Below are 12236 nucleotides of genomic sequence, written 5' to 3' on the forward strand. Positions count from 1 at the left end.
CAAGGTTTCTCTCAGTAGTCCTGGCTGTCCTAAAACTCACTCTGTTGATCAGGCTGGCCTCTAACTCAGAGATCTGACTGCCTCTGTCTCCTGAGTATATGTGCCATCACTGCCTGGCTTTTAGAACATCTTTTACGAAGTAACTGGGTGTAGGACTTGCAAAGGGGGCATCTTCTCTTTGCCTTTGGGAAGAAGTTTTCTGAGAAGTGCTTGTCCAGTGGCTTCTCAGGAGTATGGTTAAGTCTCATGGCTTGGATGCTTTTAATATATATTTTAAAGGTAGTGGACCCAGTGAGTATCAAAGCAAGCAATGACTGCTGCTGGCGGAAACAAAAAGGTTATGACTCCGTTCCTCAGTGTTGGTGTTGAGGCGTGGGTTGTTGGCCCCAGGAGATATTATTTACTTGCTGTGTTTAGACTTCATCTGAAAGAGCTGGAGACTATTTGACGCTACTTTTCTGTCATCTTGAATCTTAACCTGCACGTTCCATGCTGTGATTTGTCAACTGTGTCTGGAAGAGACATCACAGCCTGCTTAGAGTAGAGACAGAGCTGGCTTTCCCACGAATGCCGTTGAAAAGAAATCAGAGAAGCCTTCAGGGAAATGATGCTGTTGATTACTGTTATGATTAGCATTAGGACTGGGAGTTTTCACCATCCACCGAGTGACAACAAGTGTTCTGGGCATTGCTGACAAAACACAGGATTCCAGATTGTTTTTTTGCCAGGGGAAGTAACTTCCTTCTCTCAAGACACACACTTACTTCCTCTCTGCTCTCCTGATGGGTATTTTGCTAAGTCTGGAACATCGTGACCCAGAATAAAAACTGACTCAGGAGGCTGTATCTCTAATGACCTTCCAACCTGTTTTTAGGTTATTCACCTTTTCTTCCCCACATGCACCTACACATGTGTTTATTTACTCATGTTTTTTTTTTGAGTATTTATTTTAACCAGACCTTTGTACTTTGGATATGCTGTATCTAACCCAATAATACCTATGAGTTAGGAATCATTATTAGGAGAATACCATGAATATGGAATTTAAATTTTACAGATGTAGTGGAAGCTGGCCTTAAGTGAACCTGCATTAGAAGTTCATTTTTGAACACTTGTCAAGCATATCTAAGCTGTGTATTTGATATACTTCTGTGACAATGCTCACACTGAAAATTCCAGGATTGAGGCAGACAGCATAGCAAGGCCATGACAGATGGCATACTGTGTGTCCAATTTCCACTGCCCAGTCCCATCCCATCCATTTCTTTCCGCCTCATTCTAACCCGTCCCATTCTACCCCATTCCATCCCATTCATTTTAGATCTTCTCATTTCCTTCAACCCCATCCCTTCTATCTCATCCTATTCCATGGCTACTGGATGGCTTCTCTGTGCAAGACCCCATACTAGATACTGTAGATGCCAAAAGGAATAGTCCACAATTCTTAGTCTAGAGGAGTTCACAGCCCAGATGAAGTGTGAACAACTGAAAGCAGCTGAGAAATGTTCTACTCTTCTGCTTGATGATGGTCTAGGACCATCTGCTTGAATATGGAACAGCATCGTAGCCGAAATAACTGATAGAATGTAATGGATATGGCATGTTTGATTTCTGGGACAGTGTCAAAAGAAGCCTTGAGATTTTGAACTAATTCTCCATGAATGCTATCTCTGGGGGACATCAGCTGTCATGTCAGACCTTCAAGATACTTAAGACTCTCCTGCTAAAAGGAACATGTGTGATCAATAGTCCCAGGTGAGCCTTGATCTCCAGATATACTTTTAACAGTTCAAGACATCTGATCAGCCCATCTGCCAGCATGGTATCTCTTTCTGACCCTAGTTGGCACCAAGAAAGGCAGAAGAAACTCCCAACCATGTGCTGTTCGAGTCCCCCAACCCCCCAAATCAAAAGATAAGATAAAAGAATGTTGTTTGAAGCTTTTGAGTTTTAGAGTAATTAGTCACCTCATTGTATATCACCAGAACAGGAGGGGGTAAGAAAATAATCAGATTCAAGTAAACATTTTATTTAAGGGAGAGTATGTATAAAGTGTTGTGGAAAAAAGCCAATGTACAGAAAATAAGTTTGTTTACCATGAGGCCAAGCACCCATTTCCTTAAGTGGTTACCAATCATACCGTAGTCTTTATGAACACCACCATCTACTGATTTACTGGACTTGTGCAGATTCCAGTGTTTTTAAACATTTGACAATGGTGAATAAAGGGTGCAGAGAAGACAAGATAGCGAGAAAACTATACAGAGAGGGAAACTGGAGCTCGAAACTGAAATATGTCTGGAAGAGAGAGGATAAATGATGCTCAATCAGTGGCATCAGGATGAACAAATCCCTGAAGGCACAGGTACCCATGATGCTCTTGGGCACACTAACGGACTCTGTGTAGCTGACATGCTCTGCCCTGGAGTAGGAGGAAGGAGTGGAAAGGTGCCTATATGGCATCACTAGGAAGGGTCTTATTTTCATACCGTGGTGCTGAGGCAGGAGGAGGAAGGTAAGAGGGAGACGCAGATAATTTGAAGGCAAGGAAGCAACACATTCAAAACAGCCTATGAGAAAATTGTTATTCAAAACTGCAGGCCCTGAAAGATGCTGTTTGTTCCTCCAACTGTTTGTCTCTCCCTGAAAGGCTTGGCAGATCCATTTTTTATTGGAAAGTCTTACCCGACAGGGGATTACTCAGTGATTCATTTAAAAGGAATCATTAAAGGAAAATCAAGGCACAGCGCATCCTGTCTTCTTTAATTGCTCATTTATTATTACTGTGGATGAGATAACGGCTTGTGCTATTCTTCCAAATAGTGTAAAATATTTATTGGTAAATATAGCAATGCATAAATTAATGCCAGTTGAGATTTTGAGGGACATTTTTTTCCCTCCACTGATAGCCATAATTTTTACTTAAAGAAAAACAGCACTGATATCTTATGGCTGAGCACTGAGTAAGTCATGAGCTCAACATCTGTAGGAAGACAGCATCTTCTTTGTTTCTTTATCATATCAGGGTTCTCTAGGTGGACATACAACATGCCTAGAAAATCAGTCTCTTTTCTATTAAGACCCCTAGCCTTGGGAAGAGGGCAATAAAGGTATACATTTTTTTTTTCTTTACGGGTCACAACTGAATTAAGTAGCCAACTCTTCAACCTTAAGAGACTTTTTATAAATGAGGGTGTTTGTTTTGTTTCTTACCTGACAGTCCACAGGTAGGTGGATTTGGAGGCATTACAATGTCACCTAGGACTAAAGATAATGTCTTCATATAACAACATCCAAAAATAGGGATTTATTTTTCTGAATAGAATCATTTTCACAATCTTTCAGCAGATTTCAATTCAGGTTTTCTTTCCCCAGAGTAAGGACTAAATCCACTTCTAAACTAGTCATGCCAACTCCAGAAAGGCTTTGGAGAGTTGGCCAGGTTCCTTCTCTAGGCTGGGGAGAGGGACCAGCATCCTCTATCAGTGCTAGATTGCTCCTTTGAAGCAAATTTGTTTTTAAAAGAATACATGTATTTACTTTTATGTGTATGGGTGTTTTGTATGCATAAATGTATGTGTACTGCATACATGTAATGTTCATGGAAACCATAAGAGGGCGTCAGATCCCCTGGGACTGAAATTGTAGATGGTGGTAAACCGTTGTGTGAGTGCTGGGAATTAAACCTGGGTCCCCTGTAAGAGCATCCAATACTCCAAACTACTACCACCAGCTCTCTCTAGTCTCACATACAGGGTTTCATGGAAGGAACTACAACAGGGGGTGGATGATTTGTATGCAGCCTGTATTGTTGGCCACAGGTCAAAGTAACTTGGGGCTGGTGATTTAATATGTAACATATGGCCAGCTATATCCCTACTGGAAAATACAATAGGAACATGCAAGACAAGGATGTTCTCAGGGAATGTTAGTGGGCCCTGTAACAAAGAAGGCAATTCTTTAGCTGGAGAAATTAATTCAATAAAACATACAGATTGCTTATTATACTTCAGGAGATGGGAATACAGAGACAAATAAGACCTAGGTTTTGCCCACAAGATATTTAAAATTCCCTGCACCATCTGCTCTATTCAGGTGGTCATAGAGAATACAGATTCACACCCCAATGTCACTGTGCTGCCCTGTTTCGCTCTGGGAACAAGAGGCTACAGCATGACGAGAATGTCCCACTGTCCCCTCTTTGCTTTGGTTTCTTTGACTTTTCAGTCACGGACATGGACAGGTTAAACGCCCCTTCCCTTGATGATCCCAGCACCAGTGTTTACCTTTGCCATAGACTTTAGCATCCCAGGTCTGACTGTCCGCCAGCTGTTATCTCAGCCAGGTTTGGAGTCTGCGATGGCAGGTTGTGTTTTGATCAGTATGTATCCTCACTGCCTAGTTGGTGACTAGAGCACAGACGACATACAATCCAGTGCATGTTTGTGGGATGAGGACATGAATAATTGAACGGAAGGAAATGAACATGGACCTTTCTTCCCCTTCCATCAGGTTCTACCTTATTAGTTTTTCTCTCTCTTTTCCTCACCTCTTTATTTCCTTTTCTTTGCAAACAAGAAATGAATCTAACGTTTTAAGGTATAAAGCATTTGTATAATGTCACGAAAAGCTTTTATCTTCTTCCTTCACAGAAAGATAGAGTGTGATTGAGGTTGACTCATAAATATCAATATTAACCAGAGAAAGAATTCCATAAACATTTTTTATTTTACTGCAAATAATCTTCGGGTCTACTTGCAAATGGCTAGGATTCTGCAGACTCCCAAATGATAGATATATGTCAGACAAGATTGTTGGTTCTTGTTTCCAGCTTTGAGTAGAGGAAGGCTCCGACATTGTGTGGATCCATTCCTAGCAGTAGCTAAAGGGTGATGTGAACTTAAAATTTGGGGTGTAATACCTTCTGTTAATATGATAAGAGCCCCATGGAGATGCCTCTTTTAGGTCAAAGCTTCTAGAAGAAATGATAGAGTATACTTAGTGTTTTCCCTGATAGGTCTATATATCAAGTACTGGAGGATCCCAGAAGTCACCTGCAAAAGGAGTAACTCGGCTTTGGTATTTTGTCCATCATGATTTTTCCATTAATTTTGGTTTGTAAAAATATAGTATCAATCAGCAGTGGAGGAGTGTTCCCCTTGCCTCACATCCTCTCCAGCGTAAGCTGTTATCCGTGTTTTTGATCTTGACTATTCTGACAGGTATAAGATGGAATCTCAGCGTTGTTCTGATTTGCATTTCTCTGATGGCTAGAGATGTTGAGCATTTCTTTAAGTATCTTTCAGCCCTTTGAGATTCGTCTGTTGAGAGTTCTCTGTTTAGTTCTGTATCCCATTTTTTTATCGAATAATTTGTTCTTTTAATGTCAAGTTTTTGGAGTTCTTTGCTGGTGGGAGTGCAAACTGGTACAGCCCCTTTAGATATCAGTATGGTGATTTCTCAGAAAATTAGAAAAAAACCTTCTTCAAGACCCAGCAATACCGCTTCTGGGTAAATACCCAAAAGACACTCAATCATACCACAAGGACATGTGCTCAACTATGCTCATAACAGCATTATTTGTAATAGCTAGAACATGGAAACAATCTAGATGACCCTCAGCTGAAGAATGGATAAAGAAAATGTACATTTACACAATGGAGTACTACACAGTGGTAACAAATCATGACATCTTGAAATTTGCAGGCAAATGAATGGATCTAGATAAAATCATATTGAATGAGGTAACCTACACCCAGAAAGACAAATACAATATGTGTTCACTCAGAAGTGGCTTTTAGACACAAAGCAAAGAAAAACCAGCCTAAAGGCCACAAGCCCAGAGAAACTAGACAATAAAGAGGACCCTAAGAGAGACATACATGGGTCTACATAGGAAGGTGAAAAAGACAAAATCTCCTGAGTAAATGGAGAGCATGGGGGTCATGGGAGAGGGTAGAAGGAAAGGGGAGGGAAGGAGAAGAGAAGAGAAAAATGTATAGCTCAATAAAAACAATTAAAATGTAGTATCAAGATAGACATAAATAGATCTAATCTACATGGATAGTAGAAAAAGACAAGATCTTTTGAGTAAATTGGGAGCATGGGGACATTGGGAGAGGGTTGAAGGGGAGGGGGGAGGCAGAGAGGGGAGCAGAGAAAAATGTAGAGCTCAAAAAATCAATAAAAAATGAAATCTAAAAAAAAGATATCTACCTTAATGTCTTTTAATGTCGTCTGGAATTTTATGCTGGAATATAAAGCCCTGGTAGGTACTTTGAACTATGACTTTCTGGAATGTGTACTGGATGGTAGTGGTCTTTGAGGATCCCCTGGTGTTCTTTTTTTTTTATTTTTCAAGACAGTGTTTCTCCGTAGCCTTTTGGTTTCTGTCCTGGAACTAGCTCTTCTAGACCAGGCTGACCTCGAACTCACAGAGATTCGCCTGCCTCTGCCTCCTGAGTGCTGGGATTAAAGGCGTGTGCCACCACCGCCCGGCTCCTGGTGTTCTTTTGTATTCCATTAGAAATATTAATTTCACATTTTTCTCTGGAGCAACCCCTCTGCCAGGTGCTGTTTGCTAAAGGTTCTGTTACCTAGTGGAGATGGGATAGGAAGCTAGATGACACTGTGACGTCAGAATTATCCAGGGAGTGTTATGTTAAGAACTGAGCTATGTGATGGAGAGGTAGATGGTATCCCAGAGCTGGCTTGTGGGAAGGAAGGGTGGAGCTATCCCAGAGTCCACCATACACTGGAAGGATGAGCTAGCATTTACCAGGCTGAAAGGCAGGGAAAGAGCTGCCAAAAGATGGAACAGTTTGGTTGAATTTGTAGACCAAGCAATATAACATTGCTTAGGCAGGAATCTACAAGTTTCCCTACTGTGGGAAATACCTATTTTGGACAGGAGGCTTGAAATGCATAGTGAAGTTGGAGCCAGCAGCAGAAGATCATGAAAACGTTTGGCTTCCTGCCTTTGTCCTATGTATAGCGGAGAATTCTGGAGGTCTTTGAAGCCTATCAAGAGCACAAAACTTCCTCAAGGGAATGTTAAGACTTTGTTGTAAATGGCGCACCTACCCAGATAAACAAAAACAAAATGATTCCTCCTCCAGCCTTACAGTGCGAACCTAAAAGTGGATTGTATTTCTGGAACTATGATATAGGTTACCTCAGGAAATTCTGCCAATTTTCCACCTTCTGGACAGAGACTTTTCTTTTGAAAAACAAGTGGCAATGTCAAGACTTATAAGGATTTCTAAGACAACCCTCACAAAAGGATCTGCTATGACTCTGCTCTTTTCTGGAGAAAATCAAAGTTTGTCTTTGTTTGACAAGGCAGTATTTGCATCAGCACATTTAGAAGGCTTCTGTTTCTTCTTGTGATCAGCCCTAAAAATAATCTGAGGCTACTTAAATATAGGATATTCTGTGACCGAGGTCCACAAAGCTCCTTCCTTTAGTTTGTTGCCTCTGGGTCATTCATCAATACTCGTGTTTGTGTGTCCTTAGTAATGCTATTATTAAACTGGTCCCCAAAGAAGGGCCTCAAATACTATCTAGGCACAGCCTGTGAAGCCTCTATCTCAGTGAGAGTACTCGTTGCTACTGAATGAGTGCTCCCCGTCCATTCCTTTATGGAGTCCTTCTCAGTGCAACAAGGCTTAACTCTGCCTATTCTTTGCGTCTCTAACCAAGCTACCTCTATCGTCTAGCATTCCTTGCGAAGATATCTGTCTGTGTTGTCATTGCAGAGCTCCTCCGACAAAGCATCGATCCTGGCCATCCTCCAGGTCCTCAGCGATCTGCTTTCTGTTGGTGAGTAGACTATGGTGAACTGGGGCCAGTGCTGGCTGTGGTCTGTCTCAGGAACCCGTGAAGCGGGGTAGTTTTGTAATTGAGCTTTCCTGGGTGAGACAGAACTCCCAGCCCATATTTCCCCCTTGATGTTATGTGACAAGATCTGTGTAGACTGGGATGATTATACTTAGGCTCTTGGGTCTTGTCACCTACCTAACAGTGTCCAAGCTAGGACGCAGTGAGATGTTGGGTGGCTTTGCTACGTTTTCTCCTCTGTAAAGCCAAATGTCTTCATCTAGGAGGGCTTCTCAGCAGCTACACCCTCACCTCCCTAGGCTCACTTCCTCTGGTTCACCGGAAGAACTAGGGACTGCAGCTTTTTTACATATATCACGTGGAGATAGGACTTTGAGGCAGGGAAGCCACTTACCTTGTCAGAAAGGAGATGCCAGGACTGAGTACCTAGGAGTCAGCTGGGTTAACTGGGTTAAGCAATATTAGCACAAACAGGCAACATTAGGGATGAATGGCATGCTAGAGATGAAAACCTTAAAGGTCCCATCACATGGTGGCCTCTTTTAAAAATCAACTTTTATGTTTGTTGGTGGCAGGGTCACTTCCTGTATTTTTTTTTTTTTTATGAATGAGTTCCATTTTGCAGGCCGTCACTCATCTTCTGAGCTAAACCTATCTTCAGGAGGAGTGTGAAATCTTTAGAATTAATCCTTGGAATTTCTTCTCCAATATGAATGTTTGCTTTTTTTTTTTCTTAAGCCAACGTCTCACTCTATAGCTCAGCTTGCCCTGGAACTAGCAACCCTTCTGTCTATACCTATGTGTTACAAATGTGCACCACCACTCCTGGATACAGTGGCTCTTCTCTCCCTCCCTCTCCCCCCTTATTTTCTGCCTTTTTTTTGTTAGACAGTTCTGTTTTCATTAGGATGGGGAAAACAGAATTTCTCCCTTGATGTCATTACACCTTGCTGGCTACCTTGATTAGGTAACACAGGGCCTTTCCCATGTTAATGTGTGATCACTACTTTGGAGGTATCCCTAGTCAAATCTATTCTTTGGTAGAAAGACCATTACTTTCCCATTGTTCAGGACTCTGCTCGAGAGCCCTCAAATGATATGCCTGGGTATTTCATTTCTTAGGCTGTTCCTACAGTGATTCCTCTATTTCCTTTCCACTCATTGCTAAAAGAGCAGAATTAGAAAATTATTACATCATCAATAAAATGATTATAGATAAGAAACCACCCCTTCCTGTTACTAATGTTTTTTGTGTTTTGTAGAAGAATATTTAGTATATGATAATGTACGTCATATATAGTATATATAATGCCTGCATGTCTATTTATATACATACACATACATATATACACATCTGTAAAAAGTTGACAGGTCTCCAGAACTTGCAATATCATTCCATTTGTCATATTTGTGCAAGGTAAATATATTAAAATATCTAAATATTTCACAATTGCCATATTTCACACCTTTCTCCCTTCAGATGGTAGTACAACTTGAAGATGACGCATGTCGAGAATCTGCCAGTCTATGTTTCTGAGGCGAAATGAACGAGCCTTCACTTGTGTCTGGCTGTGAGGGGGGAGGTCTGCTCTGGGAAGGAGGGTTACTATCTGTGGCTCATCTTTCCTCTGGTTTCCTCTCAGGCACAGACCGGAGGATTCACTACATGATCGACAAAGGTGGCAGTGAAGCCCTTCTGCAGACTCTGGTGGACACAGCAAGATCAGCGTCTCCTGACTATGACATCCTCCTGCCTCTCTTCAGGCTGATGGCCAAAGTTGGCCTAAGAGGTACGAACACTTCAAGACCCAGTGATGACTGACAGCCTACTTCTGGAGCTGTTCCCCGAGAGCATTTGGGGACATCCTGGTGGGGAGGCAAAAGGGGGGTCCCAAGTGCCTTGGTGATTGCAAGGCCAGTTTATATGGGAGATATTTTACTTTAGGTTATTATTATTTTGAAGCACAGAATCTTGCATGGTTTTGATTCTGGCTTCAAACTATGTCGCTCAGGGTGGCCTCAGATTTATTGCAATCCTTCTGCCTCAACTTCCTGCACACTGGGAGCAGAGGTATGCACCATACTCCTTGGCAAGGTAAATTTAGAAAAAAATCTAGATGTCAGGTAATAAAAAATATGGTGCTTAGAGATGAATGAATGGCACCGAGACGCTGTAGTCACAGCCGGCACGGACTGCAAAAGCTCGGATCATAAGTCAGAGAAGATGGGAGTGGCTCCAATGCATTTTAAATCCTTACACAAAATGAAACAATTCTAGGAGATATTTCTCACAGGGAAGGACAATGCGTGCATTAGCTTTCCGCTCTTGGTTAGGAAGCAGAGTCTCATGTAGTCAAGTTAGCAGGGAACTCACTCTGTAGCAAAGGATGACCTTGAACTCCTGAGTGCTGGGCTTAGAGATAATGTACCACCAAGCCTGATCAGACGTGGGCATTCAATTTTTAGAGCTATCACAGCAAATTGTCACAGACTGTTTGTCATTATGCACCATAAATATAATCTCTGATACTTCAGGAGTCCGTAAGTCCCAAACCAAGTCCTGAGAGGGTAGTTTTTTTTGGAGGTCCTGAGCGAGACTCTGTTTTCTCTCCTAGCTAGTGCTGCCAGAACCTTTCTCTGTCCATCTGTCTGTCTGTCGGTCCTCGCTCCCTCCCTCCCTCGCTCCCTCGCTCCCTCCCTCGCTCCCTCCCTCGCTCCCTCCCTCCTCCCCTCCCTCCCCCCTCCCTTCCTTTTCTTCCTTCCTTTCCCTTCCTTCCTCCCTCCCTCTCTCTCTCCCTCCTTTGCCTCCCTCCCTCCTTTCCTTTCCCTCTTTCTTTTGATTTGTAGACAATCATTCCGTTCTCTATCTTGTATTCACAGAGCGTTCCCAGTGTTCACTTTGTGTGTTCTCTCTTCTTCATGCAGGGGTGTCCGTCATAAAGTCTAGGTACCACTCTGTCCTGTCTGATCCCTTCTTAGCTAATTCAGTGTACGGAACTCTCTTTCCAAATAAGATGGCATCTCAGCTGTCTGGGTAGAACTGAATTGAGGTGGGCACTGTTAGTTCAGCCTACTGTGATAAGTCACATAGCAATAGAGCTTCTGGCTAGCTCTCTTTCCTCCTGGAGGATCCGGAAATGCCTTCTTAGGTCGCTGGAACTTCCTGGAGCAGGGTTGAATAATCTAAGCATTTAGAGTTCGCGCAAGCTATTGCAAAAACACTTTAACAGTTAAACTTAAACTGTATGTCGACTGTCATGATGGTCACAATTGAGAAGCAGCTCAGGCCCCTTTTGATGCTGTTGTCAGCAGCAGAAGCCGAAGGCTACAGCACACTCTTTCAATGTCTAGATCTCTACTTCACCCTCATTGGCCCTCTAGAAATGGACCACGAAACAGACATTAGCTGGTACCTGCATGGATGTGTTCCAGCATAACTAACAGTATTCATTTAGTGATTGCTCATGCACTGGTCTATACCCTGCAGATATCTCTGTGATCAAGACTGTAAAGGAGTCTGCTCTCACTGTGCTTCTATTCCAAGTGGGACAGGCCAGCTGGTCAGCAAATAATTAGCCGGATGGTAGCAGACTGTGACCAGTGCCTCAAGGAAGAGAAAGACTGATGCTCCCCTAGGATGGCATGGTCAGGGACAGTGACATCCGAGCTGAAACCTGAAGAACGAGGGAAAGTCACCAAAGCTGAGTGGGCCAAGTGAACTCTAAGAAAAGACAGTAGAGACCTGATATATTCCCCAGGCACACAGGGACGGCTGGTTTCAAGTCTGTCCCTGATGCTTACTAGCTGCGTGACCCTGGTCAAGTTACTTAAGGGTTATGAACCATAGTGCCCTTATGTCTAAAATGGAAGCATAAAATTTAATTCCAGAGTTTCTAGGAAGAGTTAGATGAGGTCATCTCCTTAGCATATGGGGCTAGGGACTAACAGTCAAGTGATAAGAGACATACATTGACAGTGGTTCCTTGTGGGTGTATGTGTGTGTTATATGTATATATGTGTGTCCATTTAGTCACATGTATGTACATGCCCACATGTACATGTAGAAATCAGGGGTTGATGTTGGATGTCTTTCTCATTTCCTCACCACTTTGTTCCTTTGAGACAAAGTCTCTCATGGAACCCAAAGCTCACATTACTAGATTTGTTTGTCAGTGAGTGAGCTTCTGGGGTCCTCTTACTATTGCTCCTCCATAGTACTGGGGTTACAGGCATATGTACAGTCACAGACAGCTCTTTGCATTGCCGTAGAGGATCTGAACTAAGTTCCTCATATTCACACATCAATAACTATTACCTACTGAGACATCTTCCCAGCTTCAGTCTTACAGCAAATTTTATTGTGTATATTGGGGTTTTCACCATGGTATTATGAAATA

The 12236-nt window shown here is 42.4% G+C and overlaps 1 protein-coding gene across 2 annotated transcripts in view; it reads left to right on the forward strand.

Moving 5' to 3' along the window:
• The window catches only part of Agbl1 (AGBL carboxypeptidase 1), a 768202-nt gene that overhangs the window by 52342 nt on the left and 703624 nt on the right, over positions 1 to 12236 (forward strand). For both annotated transcript variants that reach the window (XM_075952813.1, XM_075952814.1), the window contains exons 2-3: positions 7758 to 7821; positions 9483 to 9629. In XM_075952813.1, coding sequence (XP_075808928.1) covers positions 7758 to 7821; positions 9483 to 9629 — 211 coding nt within the window. The remainder of the gene's footprint in view (positions 1 to 7757; positions 7822 to 9482; positions 9630 to 12236) is intronic.

Source organism: Microtus pennsylvanicus, chromosome 18 (genome assembly GCF_037038515.1).
Source record: "Microtus pennsylvanicus isolate mMicPen1 chromosome 18, mMicPen1.hap1, whole genome shotgun sequence".
Taxonomy (NCBI): Eukaryota; Metazoa; Chordata; class Mammalia; order Rodentia; family Cricetidae; genus Microtus; species Microtus pennsylvanicus.